The sequence below is a fragment of the Pagrus pagrus genome (assembly GCF_965226575.1).
Source record: "Pagrus pagrus genome assembly, chromosome: 16".
In the NCBI taxonomy this organism is placed as follows: Eukaryota; Metazoa; Chordata; class Actinopteri; order Spariformes; family Sparidae; genus Pagrus; species Pagrus pagrus.
In genome coordinates this window covers 29,893,227-29,921,071 of record NC_140200.1, presented here as the reverse complement: position 1 = coordinate 29,921,071, position 27,845 = coordinate 29,893,227, and the positions used below count along the sequence as shown (strand labels likewise).

Genomic DNA, 27,845 nt, shown 5'->3' with positions numbered 1-27,845 from the left:
ATGTGGATTTACAGTTGATTTCAGCATGATGATATACAGAAAACCTCACCCTAGAATTAATATCATCTTACTGCCAATCAAGTCATATAGGGTGAACATCAGTTCAGGGCATACATTTGAGGATGTTACCTTGGGCTTTGGGAAACAGTTATCAATATTTTTCACCACTTTCTAACAGATTAATTCATAATGAAAATAATCATTAGCCTAGTTATAGGCCATGACAAATCAAATAGAAAACACAGCTTATGTTGTGGTGAGATAGAGGGAGGGAGAGAGAGAGAGAGAGAGAGAGAGAGAGAGAGAGAGAGAGACGGCTGCTGTTTGGTCAATTAAAAGACAGAGCTCAGTTTAGATATGATGTTTATAAAATTATTTCACAACCACTACAACTAAAAAAACTGATATGTATCTACTCTGAGGTAAACTTTCTTAATCTGTCCATCCTTCACATTGAATCTTCCATCGTTTCTCAAACAAACAGAAGCACATGGCTCATTATGCAGAACGGCACCATCTAATCTGCAGGACCTACGACTTTTTTTTTCCTCCAACGTCTTTAGAGTTCAATGCTAGCAATCTAGAATGGAGCTGCTTACATTAGCAAAACGTTAACTATAGCCACACTAGATTAGCCTAAGTAATGTTAAAACATTTAGCATACAGTATTACCTGGAAAATCATGGAGACTTTCTCTGTTGAGAGGTCTTCAGCCCTTAGGCTGAGCCGGCGACTCCCCCGGAAAAAGACAAAGCTTGCCATTGCAGATCTTCAGACCACATTCTGGCTCACTTCCTATGCCTCTGACTCCGCAAAAATGTCCCAGCATTCCTCAACTCCGCAAAGATCTCCCAGCATTCCTCAACTCTGCAAAGATCTCCCAGCATTCCCCGAATTTTCAGAATATCAAAATAACAAAACAATAAAAATCAAAATCTTGATTTTCACGTTATTCTGTTTTTGTTTTAAAACTGAATAACAGGCACAGAATGTGGTTTTGTGTTATTCTTTTTTCCCGTTTTTTCGTTCTGGTTTTAAAAGAGAAAAACAGAAAAACAAACTTGTTTTTCTGTTTTTTTAATTTGGTTTTGAAACGAAAAAACGAAAGAACGTTGGGTACACGGATTTGGAACACTGTTGCATTAGTCTGTTGTGTCTTTCTACTTAATATAAAGTAGGCACTGTACAAATAAGCTTTGTTTAATTTGACCAAGACCTGCATTTATTTGGTAACAATGTTTGACTGTAACATTCAGTAATAATAAAAATAATAGAAACAAAGCAATGTATCATAGACCACAAATCATTTTGTGAACCTACATGCTTTAGAGAGTGGTGTACATGGCAGATTAGAGGGCCCTTCTCCTGGAGGCTTACAGTTATATAGTAGATTAGCCTGATTATTATTGTACAAGCAAAACAATTGCAGCAGACAGAGAAGGATACACAACTGCTGCACCTTGCCCACTACTACTTGCACCAGTGATTCAACATAACACATTATTACTTGTGATTATGCATTAGTAAAATAAAAGAGGCACCTCTCCAGCATGTGGCGCTCTAGGCGACCGCCTATATGGCCTATGCCATATGCCAACCTTGTGCCCCTCAGGGGCTCAGTAGAAATCTAATAAAATAATCCCCCTCCAGTGCTTTTCTGTCTTGTTCCTACAGTTGAATGTTTGAACTTCACTGTGCAGACTGATGTATGTGCAGACTTTAACACAAGAAGGCTGTTTTTTCACATTCCTAACTGAAAGTGTGGTGATTCGGGAGGCAAGGAAGAGGGGCGATTTGAGGTTCCAGAATAACCCATTCAGGATCTACGAGGACTACAGCCCTGACGTGGTTAGTCAAAGGAAGAAATACGCGTCGGTAATGTCAGAACTGTATAAGATGGGACTGAAACCTGCACTGCTGTTCCCTGCGCGGCTCCGTATTACCAACGCTGACAGCACCCGCGCCGCGTACAGCTCTGCGGAGAAGTTTGCTGAGGACTTTAAGAACTCTTGACTGGTTAGTTTTGATACTATAATATGTGACTGTTTCAGTTTCAAGAGGTGAGTACTGCTGCGTGTTGTACATGAACCGTTCTATGTTTACCTCTGCCATGTTTACTGTTTTGATAAGTGCATGCTTTAAAATACGCACTTTATGTTCGTGATGAGGGTAGGCCTACACTAAGTGATTTGTTATGTGGTGGGTTTTATCTTACATCTGACTAATGAGGAGTACTCCTGGCCACTAGGGGGTAGTATCTTATTAGTGCTACACTGGCTCAGTTAGTAGTCGGCCATTTTGTGAGTATCTATTTTATTATGTTCCTGCTATGGTGGTTGGAGGTTCATCTCTGTTCATATTCCTGTAAGTTTTAGTATTTTGCTTTCACTACTATCAAGCTTGGTTAAGCTCATACTATTGCCTCTGCTACACAGTATCACATATCTGTTTTAGCTTATGATGTTATTCTGTGTATTGCTGCAGGGCTCCTTCATCGTTGTCATTAAATAATTGACCTGACATCGAGGAGTGTGTTTCTTCAACTAAGTGGGATGAAGGGGTTTATCTTATGGGTAAACTAATTAGGGAAGTATTACATTTAGTTAGGGTAGGTGTGCTGTTTGTTCTAGCAGCTAGCGTCACCTGGAGGTTTGGGGGAGGAACACCTTGTTTCACTTTTTCTCTTTGTTTCTATCTTTATTTATTCTACCTACGCAGCCAGAACATCTGGGCCTTTAATATTGTATAAAAAGTTGATTAATGAGTGGATCTTTATTTTACCATCTGGATTTTTGATTTGATTATAATGGCTGGCTCATTTAATATAGTCACATGGAATGTTAAAGGCTTGAACCATCCAATTAAGAGGAAGAAGGCCCTTACACACCTGAAGAATTTTAGTGCAGGAATAGCATTTATTCAAGAAACACACCTCAAGAATTCAGACAATGCTCGGCTGAGATGTGGATGGGTGGGACAGTTCTTTCATTCAACTTTTCAAGGGAAGGCTAGAGGCAGTGGCGGAGCCAGAAATTTTTCATTGGGGTGGCCAGGGTGAGACCATTACTTAAATAGGGGTGGCAATATGTAGATACCAGAAGCATCTAGATGGCTGTTTCAATATTATATTTTTACTTATTAATTTTTTTAAATGTGAATTTGGGAAACAGTGGGCCTGCCACCATTCAGATTGTTTTTTTTAAATATATTTTTTGGCTTTTTATGCCTTTATTGATAGCACAAGGTAGAGAGAGACAGGAAAGGGGAGGCAGAGAGAGGGGGAATGACATGCAGGAAAGAGCTGCCCAATGCGGGATTTGAACCGGAGCCGCCTGCGGTGAGGACTATAGCCTCTACATGGGGCGGCTGCTCTGCATTGCGCCACTCGCCGCCCCCAGATCAATTAGATTGTTAACAGGAAATCTCCACAAATGTAAATATTAGGCTAATAAACTTCATTAATCAGCTTGTTCCCACTGTCCTAGATTAATACATTAAATTTCTTCTTTTAGTGTCTTGTTTCCCCAAGAACATAATCTGTGCAAGTCAAAAAGTCAGAAATAAATGTACTTTTATTTATATATTAAAGATGATGTAGATTGAAATGTTAAATTATTTAATGTTAAATTAAAATAAAATGTTTACAAGCATAACAATAAACAGCGTCTCTAGACTGGGAGTATTCGATCCATGTGTGTTGGGTATACCATGAGGCATTGAAACTTCTTTGTCTGTCCCCAGAGACTGTCCTCGGGAAAACTTTTAGGGATGGCTGGACAGGTGCATCGGCCCTTGATCTGGAGATGTCTAAAACAAGAAAAAACACTATAAGCCATCATAACCATGTGCTCAAACATTTTTATAGATCAATGTCTAATATGTATGATGATGATGCAAACTGCCAAAAAAAAAAAACACGAGAAGAAAAGCAGAGTGCCAACAGAGCAAGAGAAAAGTTTTAGCATGTGTGTCTGTTGTTTGAGTCTGAGCGCGAGTCTGAGTGTGGATCTGTGAATGTAAGGGTCTGTGTGATAGTGCCATTTAACATCACTTTTACTTAGTTTGTAGAAAACATGTTAAGAACAAATTTTAATATTGAAACTAATCCTTATCACAGTTAGTTTTATGTTACTCCACGGGCCGTTGTTAAAACTATTACTAATGTAATACAATACTGCTAAAAAAAATAATTATTTATTACTTTAACAGCTCAGGAATGTTCAACGCAGCAAACTTTTATTTGTGCACTTTTCTGCAGAGATGGAAATTAAAAATGCTGATTCATCAATTAATATATTTATATATTTATGGCAAGGCAAGGCTATTTTATATGTATAGCCCATTTTTACAAACAGTTTGTCACAAAGGGCTTTACATAGTAACATAACAACATCCTCTACCCTTAGACCCTCATATTGACTGAGGAAAAACTCCAGAACACAGGGAAACATTGGAGAAACCTCAGGGTGAGCAACAGAGGAGGGATCCCTCACCCAGGACAGGCAGACATGCAATGGATGTTGTACACAGACAGAAAACAATTTACAACACATAAGAACGTGAAAGCATAAAAAATCCACAGATTAATAGATTGTTAGAATAATCATTAGTTGGAGTTCTAATTTATATACCTGTAGGAGGCCCTGTCACCCCAGGGTTGTTCACTGTCTCCTGCTGTGGGTCTGGTCTGTTGACACCTGTCAGTTGAACCACACACAATAAAATATTAATAGGAGGATTTGGTCATGTCGGGTTTAAATTATACTATACTATTACCAAGCATTGTTACTTAGAATGTGATGATTAATTGCAATACATAAAGTAAACAGTAGCTGTGGGCATGCCTACCTTGTGATGAGCCCTGCATGGGTTCTGTGGTGAGAGTGTCTGAAACACAAATGTTGAAACTGTCAGTAAGTCTTAATGATTTCATGAAGCATCATTACATTATAGATGATACAAAAGGCAGAAACGGCAGGCAGTCACAGTGTGCTGTAACGTTAGCTACCTGTGGATCTGTGTTCTTCCCTGCTGACTTCATTTTCATCCTGTTCCTGTCTGTCCTCACCACTGTCCCTCCTTTCAACTTTCCCTGTCTTTCTACTGATGTAGCAGGTAATCTTTCTTTTCATTTTGCCTGACAGGTAAGGAGAGCAGCAAAATACATTACACGACTATCGTGTATGCTCATGCATGCTGCTGCAGAGAGTAGCAGCATGCATTGCAAGTCACTATTAAAAGATATTGTAGTGTGCTGAATGTGTGGGGAAAAAACATTGCAGCTGGTGGTTAATCAATGGTATAATGATGTCAAATTTTTTAAGTGCAAAAGACTTGTCTTAAAAAACACGAAATACTGATATACACGATATAATGTAACGTAAATGAGGGCAGTCAGAGCAGACACTCCATTCGCTAACGTACCACAAGGAGACTAACTTTTACCATTCAGATGTATGTGTCTGAAATGCTTCAGAACTGAAGTAAAGTCACAGTCAACAAGTAAGAAAACTCGACCAGAACCGTCCAAAGTGATCATAGAAAACTTACCTCCAAAGGTGTCCTTGCTTGGCGACAGCGTATCATAACAGACTGGCTGCTCCTACTCTGCTGTGCTCTGCTCTGCTCCCGCTTTCTGTGGCTCCCGCGGAGAGTTTGTTGTGTGCTGCAGTAAAATTCGTCCGTGCGGAAACGGCGGCTGGGCGGAACTAAAATTCTGCGCGCAGAGCCGTTTTTTGTCAAATTATGCCCCAGCCATGGGGTGGCCAGAGAGTGGCCAGGGGTGGCCACCCCGTAGCTCCGCCCCTGGCTAGAGGCATTGCAATATTAATAAATAAAGGCGTCTCCTTCACACCTTCCATAATTGCAGCCGACCCCAATGGACGGTACGTTTTAGTAACTGGTAAACTTTATAATCACAATGTTATTTTAGCCAACATATATGCTCCAAACTGTGATGACCCTCAGTTTTTCTCCCGGGCTGCCTTGCTTAAATTCACACTTGCTGATTATGGGAGGGGACTTTAATTTTTGTCTGGACCCCGGGATGGATAGGTCATCTCTTAGGCCGGGATATGCAACATCTAAATCTGTTTCTTATATACAGTCATTTCTTTCCACTTATGGCATTTCAGATATCTGGCGCCTTTTACACCAAAAGACAGGCAATACTCTTTCTTTTCCTGTGCTCATCAAACCTATAGCAGAATTGTTTACTTTTTTATTGATAATAAATTAACAGCGGAGGTTCAGTCATGTGAATATTACCCTATAGTAGTATCAGACCATGCTCCTCTTTTACTTAAACTGAACTTCCCTGATGCTATAACGCCCAGACGGATGTGGAGATTTAATTCTCTTCTACTATCTGATGAAAACTTTCTGAACTTCATGTCCGACCAAATCTCTCTGTTTTAGATATTTTCTTGCAAAATTTGGAGAAATCTCGGGGTATAAACTGAATCTACATAAGAGCGAATTATTGCCACTGAATCTGACTAACACAACATTACAAAATATTACAGTGCCCTTTAAAATGGCCGTTAACAGCTTTGTCTATCTTGGGGTCATTGTAACAAGAAATTTTTGTGATCTCTTTAAAAATAATTTTGACGCATTGCAACACAAAGTTCAGCAGGACTTATCCAGCTGGTCACTCCTTCCACTCTCATTGGTTGCGAGAGTGAATGTTGTCAAAATGTCTGTGCTACCCAGGTATTTATATTTATTTCAGAGCCTCCCTGTGTTCATCTCCAATGCTTATTTTAAGAAGCTTGAATCAGTGATATTATCTTTTATTTGGAATGGCAAGAAACCCCGTTTGCGTAAAGAACACCTGCAGAAGTCAAAGCAGGATGGCGGCCTAGCACTTCCAAATTTTCGATATTACTACTGGGCTGCTAATCTTTGTGGTTTGTCCTTTTGGGTACATTGCTATTCTGGTAATAGTGTACCAAAGTGGGTGGAGATGGAGAAGCTTTCCTGTAGCTCCTTGTCCCTACCAGCTGTAATTGGTGCATCAGTTCCACTACCTCTAAACATAACGTTTAATGATCCTGTTGTTCATAATTCCGTTAAAATCTACTTACAATTTAGAAAACATTTTGATTTCAAAAGTATGAGTCTCTCTAGCCCAATAGCATCAAACACCTTTTTCTCTCCTTCAGTGCTGGATGCCACATTCCATGTATGGCAAAGGCAGGGGCTGAAAACGTTTAAAGACCTCTATATTGAAAACTCATTTGCTTCTTTTGAACAACTATCTGTTAAATATAACTTACCCCCTTCTCATTTTTTTAGATACTTGCAAGTAAGGCACTTTGTTTTAGCCTCCATTCTGGGGTTCCCAGACAAACCTCCCTATAATGTTATTGACGAGGTGATATCTTTCAACCCAACTAAGAAAAAAGCTATTTCTATAATGTTACGCTTGATTTCCAGTTTAAATTCTCCTTCCATGTCTGCCATCAAAGAGGCCTGGGAGCGAGATCTCAAAACCGGTATCAGTGAAGCAGACTGGACTAAAGTTTTGAAGAAAATTAATTAATCTTCAATGTATGCGAGACACTCTCTTATTCAGTTTAAAGTGGTACACAGAGCTCATATTCACAAATCCAAACTGGCAAGAATTTACCCTCATATTGACCCAACGTGCAACAGATATAAATCGGAGGAAGCCACTTTAATACATATGTTTTGGCTTTGTCCCAAAATACAGCAGTATTGGGAGGGTATTTGTGAAGCACTTTCTTGTGTACTTGGTGTAAATATAACATTAAATCCCCTTTTGCTGCTTTTCGGGGTCACTGGTGAGGGGTTAGGACTACCTGTCGGGGGTTGGAAGCTCATTGCCTTTTCAACTCTGTTAGCACGCTGCTTGATCCGCTTGAAGTGGAGGGATGCTGCCCCGCCTACTGTTTCACATTGGGTGAAAGATGTATTATATCATCTTAAACTGGAGAAAATTAGATTTGTGTTGAGGGGTTCTGAAAAGAAATTTTATCAGGTGTGGGGGCCTTTTCTGACTTTTTTTAACCAACCATCGACAAAGGTACCAGAGTGAATCTTTATCCAGTATTCTGGCTGATTTACTCACTGAAGGTCTATATATATTTATGTTTTACAGATTTTTTTTAAATTTTTTATAAATGACAGTGGGGGCAAGGAGTTTGTTTTTGTATGGGGTGGAGTTTTTTTGTCTTTCCTTTCTTGAAAAATTGTTGTTATTGCTGTTTTTTGCACACTTGTGTCCAAAAGTTAATAAACATATTAAACACTAACTGAAAGTGTACAGTGATGATTGAAAATCTGAGCATATACAAGTGTATGGAAACTTAAAGCCTCCAGTGCACACAGTCTAAGACAGGACTTCACAGTAAACTAGAAGTCATCATTTAACCTGAGTGAAAACGTTTTAATGTACTAAATAAACTTTTCTTGCTGAAAAAAACAAGCCAACTATTTGTACATGTCTGAAACCGTGACTCGAGGGAATCTTTCAGGAAACATTTCTGCCATAGTAAAGCTTTTAATGTTGGATATCGTTGGCTCTGTGCAGACATCTCACTTCACTGATGCCACTGATGCTCTGTAGATGGTACCAGTGATGTAGAGCCTTCCTGTCCTGGGCTGTGATGAACCATGTCAGTTTGTGATGTTTTCAGTCAGGATGCTTTCTGTTGCTCCTCTGTAAAAGCTGACCAGAATCCAGCTCCAGAGTTTAGCCTTTCTAAGTTTCCCTAGGAAGTAGGGCCTTTCTGTGCTTTTTTAACCAAGACAGGTTCTCAGTGATTATAATTACAAGGAACCTAAAACTGTTCACCTGCTCCACCTCAGCTCCACTGATGGATAACTTCAACAATGCTATTACAGGTGAAACATTCACAACTCATTAAAAACCATTTGTCATGCTTGTTGTTCAGACATTGCTGGACTGATCATGGAGGTCAAGTGTTTGTGAGGCTGTGTGTGTGTGTGTGTGTGTGTGTGTGTGTGCTTGTGAACGCGTGGATGTCTACGCCTCTCTGGTCAAAGCTATTGTGAATTTGAGCTTGTTATTACTCATTAATCCATCAATTATTTTTTCATCAATCTGTTTATTGAACTTTAACACCCATCACAAGTTCCCAAAGCTCAGTTACACCCGCACACGTTCTCTTCCAGGTTTTACTTTACTCTGTCTTACAGTGCAGCGCGCGCACACACACACACACACACACACACACACACACACACACACACACACACACACACACACACACACACACACACACACACACACACACACACACACACACACAGAGAAGTGTTCCTGTGCCTTCAGTCCCATTTGGAGGTCTTCCTCCTCATGTATCTTTCTCCTTCACTGTCAACGGCCTCGTATAGCTGCTGGTCATTTTCTTTCATTGCGTGCAGGTAGCCCAGGTAGCCCACACACAAGGTGATGGTCACCAGTCCAAACGCCATCACGGGTTTATTCTGAAACACAGCACAGCTTCATGTTATCTGTCTCATGACCCGTCTCATTCTGTGTGAGGGGAATAATACAGGTTACCTCCTGTCAGATACGCTCAGTGAGGGCTGTACTACATGTTACTCAGAATATCTAAACCAAATATCATCAGAACATGTCAGTGTTACACTTTGAAACCAGAGACGCTCGCGGGAACGTGCACAACAAATGTGGAAGTACGGATCATTCGTTTTAGTGATTTCTACGGCAAAATGCGGCTTGAAAGTATCGACTTGTTCTTTATCGGTTTAACGTGTGATAATATAAGTATATATTTATATATATCATCATAATAATGATGTAATGAGGTTAATGAAAACATATGACAAAAAGCCTCATTAAACAACAAAATTAATTTATTGATATATTTGAGTTATTTTGAGAACATGTTTCATTTGAACTCAAAGTTAAATCTTTTCACAGAAGGTGCATGTGCATTATTATTCAACCCCCAGCTTCAGTACTTCGTGGAGCATCATTGAGACCAATAAGTGTTTTTGGTATGTGCTGACGACAGGTCTGCCGAATAAAGCATCCCCCTCCTGTGTATCACTGCAGACACCTGATGGTCAAATGAGGTTAGACACATTGTAATTAAGAGTGTTTATTCATATGAACATGGACTCCATACATGTAGCATTGTATCTGCCTTAAACAGCCAGGGGATACATATCTTGGCAAGTTCAAAGCAGCTTTGACGTATACCCCCTCTCCCGACACACACACACATTTGATTTTTTATCAACTTTGACTTGGTTGAGCAAATGTAACACCCATTCAGCAGTAGCCTACACATTTGAAAATCTGATTGCAGAACAAATTGATCAAGAACAGAAAAAGGTTGCCTTAAGAAATGCGAAGAATGTTGTTCTCTCATAATCTCTCAAATCTAAAAATCTGTAAAATATGCCCCCCCCCCCCAATATAAATATATACTTATATTATCACCAGTGTTGGGAGTAACGCATTACAAAAGTAATGCAATTACTGTAATGCATTAGGGCTGCAACTAACAACTAATTTGATAATCGATTAATCTGTCGATTATTACTTCAATTAATCGATTATTAATCGGATAAAAAGACAAAAACTACATTTCTATGCTTTCCAGTATTTTATTCAAAAAACTTAAAGCGTACTGGTCTTCTTGTACCATGTTCTTTCAAAACAAAGCAAATGTTACAAAAATGTTTTTTTATAAAGTGCAAATAACTACATTACATTTACATTTTTTCTCAACACAAAAACCTTTTAAAGTCTTCCATTTAAAAATGAGCCAAATGAATTAAACAAACAAAAACATAAAATAAATATTAATAAAAATAGTAAAATGTATAAAGTGTACGTCAGTTTTTAACAGTTATCAACAAAAACGCTATAGATTTTAACAAATTTCACATAGCAGGCCTTTCCATTTGTTCTCAAAACAAAAACCTGTTCAAATAACAAAGAAAAACATAAAACACGAACCAAGTGTTTAACAGGCTTTGGTAAATGGCTCTTCAACAACAGGCCATGGAGGTAGAATTGGAGTATGAATGAATGATTATGCAGGAACACCCGCACTCTCACTGACTTACAAGAAACTGTGCATTGCAATGCAAAAATGTTAGCATGTCCACATGCTCTGGGCTAAGGCTGGCTCTCTTCTTGGAAGCAATGTTGCCTGCTGCAGAGAAGAGATGCTCAGATGGTGTTGAGGTGCCAGGAATGGATAAGTAGGACTTGACTCTTCACTGCTTGGAATGTCTGCTTGTACTTCCTCTCCATCAGTTTGGTAAAATGGGTCCTCGAGGGAAGAGTGTAACCAGGGTTGAGGACGTGAATCATTTGTCTGAATCCTTCATCCTCCACCATTGATAGTGGCCTCATGTCAGTTACCAACATATTCAGAATACCATCAGTCAATGCAGCTGCTTGCTGTGGTGTGCAGACCTTCCTTTGAACAAAGTCACTAATGTTGGGTTGTTTCTTTCTGAAATGAGAGAAACCATATAATGAACATACAGTAGCACCATTTAAATGTAACTCAATACATACCTTGTTGATTTAATTAATAACTGCTGATGTAAAAGGCAAATAAAGACAATGCCAACACATTAAAAACTAAATTAAATAAATGGACACTGGGGATGCAGCATACACCAAAAATAAAACGGAAATGTAACTAATCAGATCAGAACTGGATCAGATATTGTTCAAATTTCTGTTGTGAAGTAATAAAGGATTCACTTTAGACTGCCTCTGAATAATAGCATGAAAAATTCCAGCAACTCCATAACGTTAGTTATACTAAAGTGTCTCTCCACCCTAAATAGATTTAAATAGCTTTATTGGTGGCCCGGCTACATTGATCCATTATGAAACAAACCGGAGATATTTATGTCCGTTACGTTTATTTTGAAATTAGTTACCGTGCGTCTCCATCAAAACAGAGTCAAATCTGCTGGAGACCGACGCACTATCAGCCCCAAGTTGCAACAAAGGGATACTCAAACAGAGCTGGCGTGCTGAACTCATGAATGCCTATTGCGACCCAAAACAACACAACAAATAAAGTCGTCGCACTCTCCATAAAGTTTGTAACACTTTAAAAATTAATACACAGCAGTTGCTGCTGCGCTTCGTTAAACAATTGGATTACTCCTCGTTAACAAAAAATTAAAAACACACGCACACGGACACGACGGATCAATGTACCCGGGCTATGGATTTATAAAGTTACGTACCATGAGTTCCCTTTATCCATGGCTCCAACATGTTTCCTCTTCAGGTGCTCCCGCAGTGATGCTGTACTACCGTGCCATGCGAGGTCAACGCTGCACATTTTGCAGCTAACTGTCTTCTTTGAAGGCTTTAATGTAAAGTGTTCCCACACTTTTGACGACTTGGGTCGTACACTTTTCTCTGTGGTCTTATTAACCTCCACACGTTGCTCCACTAAACTATCTTTAGTGCTTGCCTCCACCATTTTTCAAACGTTTCCTCCAGGCAAGGTAGACGGCGTTGTCACATGAGCTGCACATGGCACGACATTGGCTGGCTTACTGCCACCACCAGACGTTGCCGCAGCGGATGCAGCGCATGCGCATAACATAGATCCAATGAATTGATGACTAAATTAATCGCCAACTATTTTTATAATCGATTAAATCGATTAGTTGTTGCAGCCCTATAATGCATTACTTTTTGCTGTAACGCGGTAATGTAAGGCATTACAAAAAAAAAAGAAGAACCAAGAAGCGACCACAGCACTTTTCTCCTAACAACGGAGTGCCGCTCCCTACCAACGGAGGAGCCTGCAGCCCTGATGCCTGATGCCCCTCAACCTGCCGCTGGCGCTCCAAGTGAGGAGGACTGTCTCGGCCGATGCACCCATGTCAGTGGAAACAGAGGTCACGTCTTACTTGAATTCTGCCCCTGTGATGGGAAGCCTCCATCGGTTTCCAAGAATTAAAAAAATCGCACTCCGTTACAATGCACCAACACCATCCAGCACACCAGGAGAAAGACATTTTTTAGTCTCGGGAGTCTTGTGCTCACTCCAAAACGCAACCATCTTGATGATGGACGCTTTCGGCGCCTTCTCCTGATGCCCAGATTTTTTAGTGAAGTATGTGGTGGAATAGGTTGGCTCCCCACCATAGAACCTTAAGCAAGCTATATGTCAATTTTACCAGCCTTGTTTGGCTGCACACTACCTCTGTTTGTATATTTGTTTGAAGTCTGACTGGAATGATTGAACTGTGTTTCCTATGAGGGCCAGTAGGCCAAAGCACTTTAATTTAATTTGAAGCACTTCAGTTCCATTTTTTGTCACTTTGAAATGTAACAGGGTAACCCCATATAGCTAATAGTCTAGCTGTAAGTGATCTAAAAGGTTACTTTGTTTATATATATACAGTAATAGGCTCTAGCTCTATTGATTTCACTGTGAATATGCCTAAAGTTACAGTATCTCTTATCACAATATGTATTGTGCAATGAGTCATAACTGCGGCCATTATATGTTGTTATATGTTATATGTTGTTAGCTTTAAGCCTAGCCCAGTCATTATGCCATACCACATCACCTCCTACTGGATGTGAAATGAGCTGCACTGTATATTTAGAACGCCAAATCCATATTTCCAGTTATTTTGGTGAAAGTAACTTAAAAGTAATGCAATAGTAGTGTAATGCCTTACAATTCAAAGACAGTAATATTATAATGTAATGAATTACTTTCAAATGACAGTAACAAGTAATAAATAATGCATTATGCTTTTGAAGTAACTTGCCCAACACTGATTATCACACGTTAAACCGACAAAGAACAAGTCGATACTTTCAAGCCGCATTTTGCTGTAGAAATCACTAAAATGAATGATGCAGCCTGCAGAAAGGGACGGAACTAAAGGTCGATTTGTGATTGGCTGGAATTCAATTGTGGGCGTGGCTAAATGACGCCAGCGATTGGCTGAAATTCGAATGTGGGCGTGACTAAATGTTGCTTGTGATTATTCACGCCAGCCGTCAATCAAATTCACAAGAAGAAGAAGAAGAAGAAAAAGAAGGAGGTTTCCCTTCGCCGTAAAAGAGAAAGAAGAAGAAATAACAGAGATTTGCTGCTGTTGAAGTGTACTAAGACGACATGTGAAACGTTTTATAAATTCATGAAAATGTCCGGGAAGGGTTTCATATATCGGACATTTTCATGAATTTATAAAACCCGCCCGGACGCCCGGGACAGGATGTAAAAGGTGGACATGTCCGGGGGGCAAAAGAGGATGTTGGTCACCTAGATGTTAGCACATTAGCATCCACCAGCTTGTTTACATTTAGGGACTGACCGTGATATAGCCTGCACGTCCAACCGCCATAATTTAACTAAGATAAAATATATGAACAAAGCATAATGTGACACTTATGTTTCACATGTCGTCTTAGTACACTTCAACAGCAGCAAATCTCTTCTATTTCTTCTTCTTCTTTCTCTTTTACGCGGTTAGTCACTGTTATGATTGAGGTGAGAATCAGAACGACTGGGCAGATTTCAGCCCTTGGAAGTCATTTATTGAACAAGAATTGCCTACAAAGTAGATTTATATAAAGGCACTGTCATTTATAAATCATACAATCCCTAAATTTAAGAAATTGAACTACTGAATTAACAGTCCAAACGTTTTCACAGCTACATATATAGGTTACACATGGGGAGGACAAGCAGCAAAGGTTTCTTATAATCTTTATTTACTGATGTATTTATATTTGTAATTATATACAGTATGTGGGAATATGTGTGTATCTGGCATTGTATTCTATCCTTTGTTCTTTTTGTCCGCCTTGTAAAGCACTGATTGCTCGTTTTGATAAGTGTTATATAAATAACCTTTATTATTATTATTATTATTATTGTTATTATTATCATCAACCACACAAAATGTGTGTTAACTGAACCTTCATTGCACAACATGAGAGTCATATAATCTAGCATTAAATATAACAATTACACAGAAAAAAATTAGGATTTTCGACAAAACGTAGTGTTTGTAGTCTAACTAAGAACCAATCAGCTCTTTGATCAGGCGACAGCCAGGCGTTTCCCATCATGCCCTGAGGTCTTGCAGTCAGTGGAGAGCAAGTGCGGCCGCCTTGATCTCGTGAGGTTATCGTTGCCGGTGTTGTGCCAGTGTAGGTATCCCCGACAGAAATTGTTTCCCCTGGCTGCGGGAGCGCGCATTCATTCAGGCGGAAGCCTGAAGGCGGAGCAACAGCGTTACGCTTGCTTTCGCCCAAGTAAATCAAAACTAACAGCAATTGCTTTGTTTAATTCAATGTTCTGATGTTGTAATTATCTACGAGGTTTTGTAACATGGCCCACCCATCAAAATATATGATTTTATTCTTTTGTACGTTGTAACGTCGTACTAGTACTGAACGGCAACACGAAGGTAATCATTTCCTCATGTGATTTGACATATAACACGCTGTAATTCAAGTTCTGGTATGGAATTTGTCGAACTAAATAAACGTCAATATCCAAAATCAAGACCACTGTGATTGTTTTCTGGCTTCAATTACGTCTATTTAAGCTACTTCACTCGAAATGTACTATAGTAGACAGATGAAGTCTGAACATCAAATGATTTATTTTAGTGTGTTCTTTAGATAATGCTCTATAACCTCTGTGATTATGAGCAAGTTTCTTCTCTTATACACAAAGTTATGGGGGGGAAACAGATTATTTCAGATGTTTACCTGTCTGCCAGAATTTGTATCCCCCCTCAAAATAGACAGATGAAGTCCGACCATCAAATGATTTATTTTGTTTGTTCTTTAGATAATACTCTATAACCTCTGTGACTATGAGCAAGTTTCTTCTCTTATACACAAAGTTATGGGGGGGAAACAGATTATTTCAGACGTTTACCTGTCTGCCAGAATTTGTATCCCCCCCTCAAAATAGACAGATGAAGTCTGACCATCAAATGATTTATTTTGTGTGTTCTTTAGTAAAGCTCTACAACCTCTGTGATTATGAGCAAGTTTCTTCTCTTATACACAAAGTTATGGGGGGGAAACAGATTATTTCAGACGTTTACCTGTCTGCCAGAATTTGTATCCCCCCCTCAAAATAGACAGATGAAGTCTGACCATCAAATGATTTATTTTAGTGTGTTCTTTAGATAATGCTCTATAACCTCTGTGATTATAAGCAAGTTTCTTCTCTTATACACAAAGTTATGGGGGGGAAACAGATTATTTCAGACCGTTTACCTGTCTGCCAGAATTTGTACCCCCCCCCTCAAAATAGTCAGATGAAGTCTGACCATCAAATGATTTATTTTGTGTGTTCTTTAGATAATGCTCTATAACCTCTGTGATTATGAGCACGTTTCTTCTCTTATACACAAAGTTATGGGGGGGAAACAGATTATTTCAGACCGTTCACCTGTCTGCCAGAATTTGTATCCCCCCCTCAAAATAGACAGAGGAAGTCTGACCATCAAATGATTTATTTTAGTGTGTTCTTTAGATAATGCTCTATAACCTCTGTGATTATGAGCAAGTTTCTTCTCTTATACACAAAGTTATGGTGGGAGGAACATATTGTTTCAGACTGTTAACAACCTGTCTGCCAGAATTTGTATCCCTGCCTCAAAATGGACAGATGAGGTCTGGTGATTCTACCAATTACTTATGCAAATTTGGTGAGGTGAAGACGGTGTCAGGAGGCGGAGTCAGTAAAGTCTGCACAGTTTTTTCAGGGTGTCAAGAGTGAAAAAAACTATTGACTTAGAGCTGCTAGATAATGGATCCGAAAGACTACACAGAGATTGTCAATTACAAAGTCAAAAATGAATACCCAGAGAATTTATCTAAGAGAGACAAATTTATTCTTCGGAGAAAAGCATCTATGTACGTTGTTAAAGGTAAGATAACACAAGCAACAACATAAAGGACCTCCTCATTATCTACTGTTGATGAATAGCACCAACACCCGTCAACACCTTTACATACACCCGACAAAGAAGTCATTGACTGTCATTGACGCTGCCCTACATTGTAATGCAACAATATTGCATTTGAGAGAGTGTATTATGTTATAATAAACAGTGAGTGCGAAATTGTCAGACCGTTAAGTAAACGTATCTGTAATGACTTCCCTAACAATTAGCCACTCTGTTGGCTGCGGGATGTGACTCGCTTTTAACACGTTTTTAAAACAATGTCTCCTACAGTATCAATAACACACTGTAAAAGTATCCACTTCAATATAACCAAGTTCTTAAAGCATTTAAGTAAAATTACTCCTTTTGCAGACATTCAGACAGACTTATATTAAATAGCCAAAGAGTTTTGGAACGCTTTAATCGTTTATTAATGCAATGCAATTTATTGGATCATGATTATGTTGTATGTAAAATATTTGTCTGAAACGTAGCCAAGTTGTCGAATAAATGGAGTGGGATGTAATGTACAAGTACCTTACAACCATAACATGAGTAAATGTAGCTACTAAGTATATTCAGTACTTCTTGTTGGTTCTATAATGTATTAGAGAGATGTGATAGTAGCATGATTATTGCAAGAAAAATGTCTTGGTATCAATAGTCTATTGATGTCATGAATATCATATCTTGCAAATCCAACTGTTTATTGCTTCCATTTAGGAGGAGAGCTATACTACTGGCGATACAAAGGCACAGCCAGAAGCCTAAAGACCAAGGTGGTCTGTGGTGCTGATGAAGCCACTAAAATTTTTCAGGACTTTCACGATAGTCCTATTGGGGCACACACTGGCCAGACCAAAACACGAGAGAGCATCCCCCGAAGATTCTACTGGCCAGGGATGTCTGTAGACATCAACAAGTGGGTAAGTTCACAATGTGTCCAAACCATATGTAATTATTCTATGATGAGGCTTATAATGACTTATAATGGCTCTTTTTTTCGTCTTTAAAAAATAAATAAATACATCTTTACCCTGGTATTTACATTACATGTGTTCATTGATCAGTTGCCTTTGACTTGTCATCATCAGGTTTCCCAGTGTACATCATGCCAGGCTGGCGGGGTGTCATTAAAAAAGCCTGCTGAATATACCCCCATAAAGGTTAGTTCATCCAAATTCCAGACTTGTGCTTGATTTAATAAAACTTTTTTAAAAAGAGGCACTGAGTGCCTTTGATATCACATATTTTGATAGTTTAGAAATCTCTCAAATGTATATTTAAAAACTATGAATTGAAGTAGTGTTTCTGGAAGTAAACTATATTAATGGGAAGACTTCATCTGTCTATTTTGAGGGGGGGGTACAAATTCTGGCAGACAGGTAAACGTCTGAAATAATCTGTTTCCCCCCAATAACTTTGTGTATAAGAGAAAAAACTTGCTCATAATCTCAGAGGTTATAGAGCATTATCTAAAGAACACACTAAAATAAATCATTTGATGGTCAGACTTCCTCTGTCTATTTTGAGGGGGGGATACAAATTCTGGCAGACAGGTAAACGGTCTGAAATAATCTGTTTCCCCCCCATAACTTTGTGTATAAGAGAAGAAACTTGCTCATAATCACAGAGGTTATAGAGCATTATCTAGAGAACACCCAAAATAAATCATTTGATGGTCAGACTTCATCTGTCTATTTTGAGGGGGGGGGGGAGTACAAATTCTGGCAGACAGGTAAACGTCTGAAATAATCTGTTTCCCCCCCATAACTTTGTGTATAAGAGAAGAAACTTGCTCATAATCTCAGAGGTTATAGAGCATTATCTAAAGAACACACTAAAATAAATCATTTGCTGGTCAGACTTCCTCTGTCTATTTTGAGGGGGGGATACAAATTCTGGCAGACAGGTAAACGGTCTGAAATAATCTGTTTCCCCCCCATAACTTTGTGTATAAGAGAAGAAACTTGCTCCTAATCACAGAGGTTATAAAGCATTATCTAAAGAACACACAAAATAAATCATTTGATGGTCAGACTTCATTTGTCTATTTTGAGGGGGGGGGGGGGGGGGGGGGGGGGGTACAAATTCTGGCAGACAGGTAAACGTCTGAAATAATCTGTTTCCCCCCCATAACTTTGTGTATAAGAGAAGTAACTTGCTCATAATCTCAGAGGTTATAGAGCATTATCTAAAGAACACACTAAAATAAATCATTTGATGGTCAGACTTCCTCTGTCTATTTTGAGGGGGGGGATACAAATTCTGGCAGACAGGTAAACGGTCTGAAATAATCTGTTTCCCCCCCATAACTTTGTCTATAAGAGATGAAACTTGCTCATAATCACAAAGGTTATAGAGCATTATCTAAAGAACACACTAAAATAAATCATTTGATGGTCAGACTTCATCTGTCTATTTTGAGGGGGGGGGGGGGGGGTACAAATTCTGGCAGACAGGTAAATGTCTGAAATAATCTGCTTCCCCCCCATAACTTTGTGTATAAGAGAAGAAACTTGCTCATAATCACAGAGGTTATAGAGCATTATCTAAAGAACACACTAAAATAAATCATTTGATGGTCAGACTTCATCTGTCTACTATAGTACATTTCGAGTGAAGTAGCTTAAATAGACGTAATTGAAGCCAGAAAACAATCACAGTGGTCTTGATTTTGGATATTGACGTTTATTTAGTTCGACAAATTCCATACCAGGACTTGAATTACAGCGTGTTATATGTCAAATCACATGAGGAAATGATTGCCTGCGTTTTGCCGTTCAGTACTAGTACGACGCTACGACGTACAAAAGAATAAAATCATTTATTTTGATGGGTGGGCCATGTTACAAAACCTCGTAGATAATTACAACATCAGAACATTGAATTAAACAAAGCAATTGCTGTTAGTTTTGATTTACTTGGGCGAAAGCAAGTGTAACGCTGTTGCTCCGCCTTCAGGCTTCCGCCTGAATAAATGCGCGCTCCCGCAGCCAGGGGAAACCATTTCTGTCGGGGATACCTCATGGATCTATAATATAACCTGGATATGACGAAGCCTCTCAGCAGGCACGCCGATTTTTTCCAGTGGCCACTCGCGGTATTGCAACAAAAAATCCCATGGGGCGCAGAAAGCATTTTTCCCATAAGCCGTAATAGTAAAAGAGAAGCCTGTAAAACTGTTCTCAGGACACCTCCAGCTGTAACCACTGTTAACTGCTCATCTTTGTATTCCATATTTTTAAGTCATGGACTTTTAAACCGTCAAAAAGTTTTCTAAAGGCCCCCCCCAAAGTCTCATTTTTCATGGTGACGTCACAGCTGTGTGCGTGCACTCCCAAGCGCGGTCGTGCTGTGTCTCGGGAGCGAGGATGCCTGTTGGCTGAATGACAGCTCTGAACAGGCTAAACGTGGTGGGGAAAGTGAATTAAATGACTCCAGGGTGAGTCTTTTTCGAGACAGAGTTGTTATACAAGTTTGATATTTTAATGCCATGTATTTTAAATGCAGTTCTAAAGGTATTTTGGCGTTAAATTACCCGCTTAATGACCGCATGTTCACTTACTGCCAGTGCCACTGCTGTGGAAAAGTCCAAAAGTTATTTACCATGCATGTGATAGTGTCGGTGATGTGTGTCACCAGGGTCTGATGACTGTTTAATATCCTTTTCATCCTGTCATAACGACCTTTTATTACGGTTTGAACCGTCTCAGTCTGACGGCCTGGAGTCATGCAGTCTGCAGCAGAGCTGATGATGATGATGCAAGTATAAACTACAACGCAATAAATAATAAAGATGAATAAAATAGAAACGTATAAGATAAAATTAATTAAGAAATGCACTTTTTACTTACGTAATGTCAAAGCATTCTCTATTTAAAGAAAGCAAGAAACAACAGTCAACATGCAGTCACATGTTATTCTCTCACTTGGCTCTTACAAACTATTTTTCTCAGGTTTGCAGACTGTAATCACAAATTAAACAACTTTTACTTGGGACAGATTTGTTTGAGCCTTGGAAATATTTTACAATTATTGTTTATACATATATGCACAATCAACTTAATGCACATGAATAATGGCACTTGCACTTCGGTAGATATCTGCACTTTATTGGATTCGCACACAACATTGTTTACACATCACAGCAGCTCCGCCTGAAAGGGAGAGTCAGGATCCTGAATAGAGGGAGACTGGACATGCTGTATCACTTTGTTAGTATTTGGTGGGACATGTGCCATCATTACTGTGGCTCACATGTGTAGACTGTAGTGCCATCAGTGTGTGATGTAGTTGAGTCACTGTGTTCAGTATGAAACACTAAACAGACAGTCGCTCTGGCCACAGGCTCAGCTCTCTCGTCTCTGTGGCACCGTGAGTCCGCGACAACGCGCCCCGTAACATGTAATCTGTTGTTTATGACAGATCAGACTACACAAATACACACAACACAACATGTGTATGATAATCCATCGATTGACTTCGCTGAAAACAAATGCATACGACCGGGAGGAGGGCTAGGAAAACAGCGGAGAACAACGTTTTATCCTTACTTAAAAAAAATAAAACAACACAAATTAACCACATGTAGTCTATAACCATGACTTTGAGAACATCATCGGTTGATGTGCGCTATAAATCCATCATTTGATTGTGTAGATCTGTCGTCACCGCTCAAACTCATCCACAAGCACTCATGAACGCGCAGCGCTTGTCCAGAACGCAATTTGCTCGTTCTCATTGCCCCAGGGCATGATGGGAGGCCCCAGAGCATCATGGGGGGTGACTCAAATGCGCATGCTCTATGGGCCCCATAACGCGGAAGTAAACCCGGAAGTCAGAAACTTTTTCGGCGTATGCGCCAGGCGAGCAACTCCGTTGAAATCAACGGCGGCCATTTTCCGGTCCTGTATCCACTAATAATACATCCATGGTATGCGCCAGGCGAGCAACTCCGTTGAAATCAACGGCGGCCATTTTCCGGTCCTGTATCCACTAATAATACATCACTGACATCCATAGATATATATAAAGGCTAGATGTCTCGTCCGCGTTGCTGGCCAACGGAGTCGAACGTCCGCACAGGTCGGCCATCTTGGTACAGGTAGCTCGCTCACCCATAACATTGTGTTGGTAATGAAACATGTACTTTTTAAATAACCATAACTTGCTCAATTTTCAACCGATTTTCAAACGGTTTAATTTGTCATAAACATCAAAGATGTAGTTATGACACTGCATACTTATGAATAATTATGCTATGTTCTAAAAAATAGAATAATGTTCTAAAATAGGTAGACTACAATAGGCTATACATCAAGAAATGCTGCATGTTGAAATCCCCACCCTGTACAGAGATGTGTTTATGACACTGCATACTTATGAATAATTGAGGCCTTGAGACGAATAACCATACAAGTCCATATTTCCAATTTTGAATGAAAATATTTTAACACAAGAGGTTGAAAGTGGATGAGTTTTGAAGAGGATTTGAGGATTTTCACATTTGCTTCCATATTACTATTATTTTTGAAAAAGCTTAATATTTGAAAAAGTTGAAAAGCTAAAAAGCTGAACTGTACAAGGCTGAAAGAGCTTAAAAAGCTGAACACGTTGATAGTTGAACGGCTTCTATAGCTGAACGTATGCTGAAGCAGTAGTAAAATGAAATTTGAAAAATTCCCCATAAGGATGAATGAGAAAACACCTCCCAAACACCTGCAGGTCTAGCCAAAAGTCTAATGGTTATGGTTAAAATATGTATACAGTGAGTAACAGGAGACATTGCTGAACCATGTGATGTATTTTTTATTTCTGTAGAGTGAAAAATGAGGGCACAAGAACGAGAGACAAAACCGGTACCGTCTGCTCCACTCCAGAAATTTAGGCTCAAAATTAACACTGCAGCTTATGGGGGAGTTGCTGGAGTGCTTGTCACTCGAGGGCTTCTACAGTCAAAAGTTTAAGTCCTACATCTGAAATAAGACCATCATCTGAAAGCCAACAAGATTTCCCACATTTCTATGTATATATTGTCTATGTGAAGTAAAAGATGTGGGACCCAAATCAAGCTGAAGAGAGTTTTTTTTCTAAAGTTTTTGTAGCTGCTCTCCACTCTAGCGATGATGTCACGCACTCTAGCTCACGCAATACACACCCATTATAAACCCAGAAGACGAGCTAAAAATCCTTTAAACTAAAACTGTGATGATTTCTTCGAAGAGAAAAGATGTGATTTCAACATGTTCAAGCATCCAGAATTATAACCACGTTAATGACGTTTGTAAGAAACCAAAATGTTTGTAAATCCGTCAAGGTTTCAGCGAGATAAGAGTGTTAGTGTTTGTGCAGATCACTGACTTTACCTCAGGTTCCACAGATCCAGCCAGAGAGCTAACCTGTACCAAGATGGCCGACCTGTGAGGACGTTCTAGACTCCGCCGTAAGACATCTAGCCTTTATATATATATATCTATGCTGACAACATCCATGGGATACCTACACTGGCACAACACCGGCGCGTGCATGACGTCAGAGCAAGTCGGGATCAAGTCGGACACAAATCTAATCGGCATGCATTGTGCGGTGGTCGCCGGTGATCGATTCTGCGCAGGCCTGGCTCATCTCGAACAAGCCTATTGTTTCCTTGTGAACTGGATCAACGTGGAATGGATGAAGAGGCAGAGCTCCACTGTGACTGCACATGTACTGACAGCACCACACTATGGGCCGACATAAGTACACTGTGTGCTCACATGTAACCTATTTATGACTCACTTTACACATTACATTTCATACCACAGTCACCCCATGATTCATTAATACACTTACAGACTCCACCTTATAGATACGAGGAGGCTAACTGCTAAGCTAGTCTCTACGTCCCTGTCAGAGGGTGTGTGCGTGTGTATGTGTGTCTCTCACAGGTTTAATGAACAGTTCGGGGTTGACGGCTCGGAACAGGGTGGTGGTCTGAGCGCCCCTCAGCCCCGGTGTCCTGTAGCCTTTGTCCCCGGGACCCTCCTTCCCTTTCCCGGCCTCTTTCTCCGACATGTCCGGTCAAAGTTCGCAGCTCGGCTCTGTGGACTGACAGGTAGGCTACTGACCATGGATTATTAGTGGATACCGGAGCGGAAAATGGCCGTCGTTGATTTCAACCATGGATGTATTATTAGATCCATGTGACAGACTGGTGCCTGTTACTCTGCCGCCATGTTGGACAGTCAACGACGGCTGCGACACAGTAGCAGAAGAGGGATACTGCTCGATCAGATGCCACAGCGCCCCCAGTGGTCACCGGAGGGAAACTCTACACCTGTCACACTGTGGCTCATCACAATGAGCTCAGCGGACCTGCTCACACTGGACCAGGTGTTTTACGTCTGGGCTAATTAATTCTAGCCCATTCCGAAAAGAAATACTAGATCCAAAAAAAGAAACGTTTAAATATAACCAGCAGCCTCTCTGATAAAGTAACACAGACAGGAGCAGGTTATCACAGGCCCAGAAGAGGACGAACCTCAGGTACCAGCTCAGTTCTACACAGCACTCATAGTCCGTCCTCTGTTCCTCCATCACTGCCTGGCTTGGATCGGCCACCAACCAAGACAGGAAACACCACAGATAGTGGTGGGCGGATCGATCCAAATATCAATAATATCGATACCAACGTTGGTATTGATATTGATCAATACCAGTGTAATGAGATCTATACCTTAGTTTCAGTCTCTCTCCTGTATGCACTGCTGCAGTTTCATCAAAGAGGTGACCTGGCTGTCCCCCCTTTCAGTCTGGCAGAGAATATCCAGGTAGATAATAGTGGTGAAAGTAATGTTTTAGTCATCTTTGGCATTAGTTAATATTAATTTTCAAAGTGCAACTGGTCAGTTTTGTTACTTTAGCCAACTCAAAAAGTATAAATTATGCTAAGACCTTGATATAATACATTTATCCCATTGAAACGTGTTCTTAAAATGAATACATTTACTGGAATTGAAACTAATATACTAAATATAATATGGCTCAGATTTGATTGAATATAATTACCCTTTTGTGTTAACTGTGAAAGAGATACTGCATGATTACTTTATTTAAACTACAAGTAGACGTGCTACAGACTTAATTATTTTATTATTTCACTTAGCCGATTCCCCAGGAGTGGTGGAGAATACGAGGAGCCTGGCAGAAATGATTGTGAAGGACCTGCAACCTCCAGGCATGACAATGTATGGGGAAAAATTGTTTTGTTACTGTTCTATTGTTTATCAATACACTTTTATTATGATAATAAAGTATTTTCTATTTACCTATAAATTTACCCTAAACCCAAATTCTGTCCTGGGTTTTAACTAATTAATAATCCAAGGAAAAATCACAAAAACACTTAAAAGTCATGAAAATTCATTCAGATTTAGCAATTTGATGATGCATCCACCTTAATTATTAAAAAGTATCATTATCGGCGATACTGGCCCTGTATTTACTGGGTATCGGATCGATACCAAATCTTGCAGTATCGCACACCACTAACCATAGAGGACAGTCAGGATACAGAGACCTGAGCTGACGCCTCTCCAGAGTCCGGACCAGGCAGCAGACACAGCCCGTCCCTGCCTCTATACAGAACACTGTGGCCCAGTTTGTCCCCACAGTCCATCCCTCTGATGAATGTGGTGGAAATTCTTGTTGAGAAGTGAACAAATAAAGATGAATAAACAAAAGGTTGTCTGTGTGCACTTTAATAAAGTGCTATAATAACAGAGTTAGTCCATTTTAGCTGAAGGCTCTGGCTCTTCACAGCAGGAGGTTCTGGTGAGTCTGACATGGAGCTATAAAGTCACAGTTTATAGAATAGTAGCAGGACATGACAAAGAAGGAGGTTTCAGAGCGAAACACCAGACGTCCAAACTGCCTTGAAAGTATCTCGGTACCTATGTAGGACTGATAACATCCTGAGAACAGAATATTAGGTGCCCACACAGTTTCCTGTACATTAGCTGAGGTTCTGCTCATCTCATGTCAAAAGTAACGTACACAGTTGATGCTCAGGTCAGGTCCTACTCACACATACACAGGGGATCAATACTATATAAGATATAAAGGTAGTGCAATATGTAAAGTAAATAATGAATAGTAATAATACGCAACATGAAAAGCTAATGATTATATGTGAGGTTAATACATTTTAATACTACCATGAACACCTGATCAGTCACACAGTCACATCCACTGTCACCATTACAGATCATCATTCACCAGAGGTGGGAGAAAGTCCCTATGTTGCAAGTCCAAGTAGAGTCTCAAGTCTTTGCTCTCAAGTCTCGAGTAGAGTCTCAAGTCTTTGCGCTCAAGTCCCAAGTCAAGTCCAAGTCCTAAGATTTTTGTTTAGAGTCCCAACCAAGTCCTAAGATTTTTGTTTCGAGTCCCAACCAAGTCCTAAGATTTTTATTTCGAGTCCCAAACAAATCGATTATAATTAATGATACGTATCATGACCACGTCTCAATTGTTAAGTTGTTTATATTTTATTGTTAATGTTCTGCCACTTATTCATATGTTTATTTTTATTAATATTTTATTGTAATATGCTTTGTCAATATAAGCACTGCCTTCTCATGCCAATAAAGCTATTTAAAATTGAAAAAAATTGAGAGATATCTTTAGTATCTTTTTTTTTAGTGTATTGGCATTAATTATACAGCCAAAACTGATAACAGGAGTGCATTTGTAAATCAATAGACAATAGACTTTGGAAGGTATTTCTCTTTTTATTTCTACACAAACTTGCTGTATTGCTATCGGACAACGTGGTTTCCAACACAGACACTCACCCAGACTGACCAGAAAGTCCTCCCCACCCTGGACATAGGACCAGCCGGATTGTCCACCTTCCTCCCCGTGGACTCTCTGACCAGCTGACTGAGGCCGCCCGACTGTCACCGTGATGGAAACACACGTCAAAACCAGTTCAATTTGAAACTTGCACATAAAAACTTCAAAACCAGCTGCACCCAGACGTGACCAGGTTGAACCACTGGTCACGGCTCTGGTTCCTCTTAGTGTCAAATGTCAAATGAGTGATTAACACCAGGAACATCAAGCCTACGTGTTGCAGTTAGCTGATGTGAGCAGCTGAGCCGAGTCACAAAAATGTGACAAAAACTCTTCACACAGGTGTGCATTCAATGTAACACTAGAAATAACTATGACAGATAAACACAAAGAGCTGCTGTCAAACATTTTTGAACAACTACATTCAGTTAGGAGACACTTTGAGTGAAGCTCCTCTCAAAAGTTTTCACAAACACAACTTTTTCCACCATCAGTCAATGATTAAAGACTTAAAGAAGATTTTTGGGTCAAGCATCCGATATTTATGTAGGAAATAGTGGAGTGACCTGTTCAAAATATAACTGGCTGCACAGCTGCAGTGCCTGCATAATAATGAAGCAGCTGCCGTCCACCGAGACGTGCTGTGGCCGGTGGAAATGCTCTCATTCGATTCGAGTGGCTAATCATCAGTGCATGCATGTTACTTACATTTCTTTGTGCCCCCTCTCCAAATGGCGATTAAAATTCGATGTTGTTTTAATCCCATCTGCAATTTTGGCACCACACACCTTGCACACGGCTTTCCGCCCCTTGCTGTCCACCTTGTACTGCTTGAAAGCAAACGAAATTATTGTTGGAATGGACATTTTAGCTAACGTGGTCTCGTCGTCTCTGGTCTGTTACCTGTGCGTAAGGTAACGTGACGTAGGGACGTGACGTGGCGACGTGGAGTACAGGCGGCGCTACTACTTTATGACACTAGGTGTCACTGACGGCCGGGATTTCTGGCTGGCTGCTTCAGTATAACATTGATGTGACACTTTTTAAAATATTTTAATATTTGTGCT

General features: G+C 39.9%; 2 protein-coding genes across 6 annotated transcripts in view; both read right to left on the bottom strand.

Annotated features, from left to right (window-relative positions):
- rad51 (RAD51 recombinase) overlaps positions 1 to 5,670 on the bottom strand; it is a 29,621-nt gene extending 23,951 nt beyond the window's left edge. The window contains exons 1-6 of one of the 5 annotated variants that reach the window (XM_084377558.1): positions 5,551 to 5,670; positions 5,009 to 5,137; positions 4,849 to 4,887; positions 4,632 to 4,697; positions 3,708 to 3,807; positions 673 to 877 (exon numbers count right to left, since the gene is read on the bottom strand). In XM_084377558.1, the coding sequence (XP_084233684.1) occupies positions 673 to 762 (90 nt within the window). In that variant the 5' untranslated portion in view covers positions 763 to 877; positions 3,708 to 3,807; positions 4,632 to 4,697; ... (1 more) ...; positions 5,009 to 5,137; positions 5,551 to 5,670. The remainder of the gene's footprint in view (positions 1 to 672; positions 878 to 3,707; positions 3,808 to 4,631; positions 4,698 to 4,848; positions 4,888 to 5,008; positions 5,138 to 5,550) is intronic. The other 4 variants (XM_084377559.1, XM_084377560.1, XM_084377556.1 and 1 more) reach the window with 4 other exon arrangements.
- A 3,405-nt stretch (positions 5,671 to 9,075) lies between these two features.
- Positions 9,076 to 24,192, bottom strand: smim8 (small integral membrane protein 8). The gene is made up of 2 exons (XM_084378526.1): positions 23,872 to 24,192; positions 9,076 to 9,477 (listed from the first exon to the last, which is right to left on the bottom strand). Exons 1-2 carry the CDS (start codon positions 23,998 to 24,000, stop codon positions 9,319 to 9,321), a joined length of 288 nt encoding a protein of 95 aa, XP_084234652.1. The 5' UTR covers positions 24,001 to 24,192; the 3' UTR covers positions 9,076 to 9,318.
- Between the last annotated feature and the right edge of the window lie 3,653 nt (positions 24,193 to 27,845).

Bases quoted from the DNA above. Each gene is read 5' to 3' on its own strand.
- smim8 (XM_084378526.1), bottom strand. From the start codon at position 24,000: ATGTCGGAGAAAGAGGCCGGGAAAGGGAAGGAGGGTCCCGGGGACAAA. The intron at 9,478-23,871 runs GTGAGAGACACA...GCTGTGTTTCAG, and splicing joins CCGAACTGTTCATTAAACCT to AATAAACCCGTGATGGCGTT.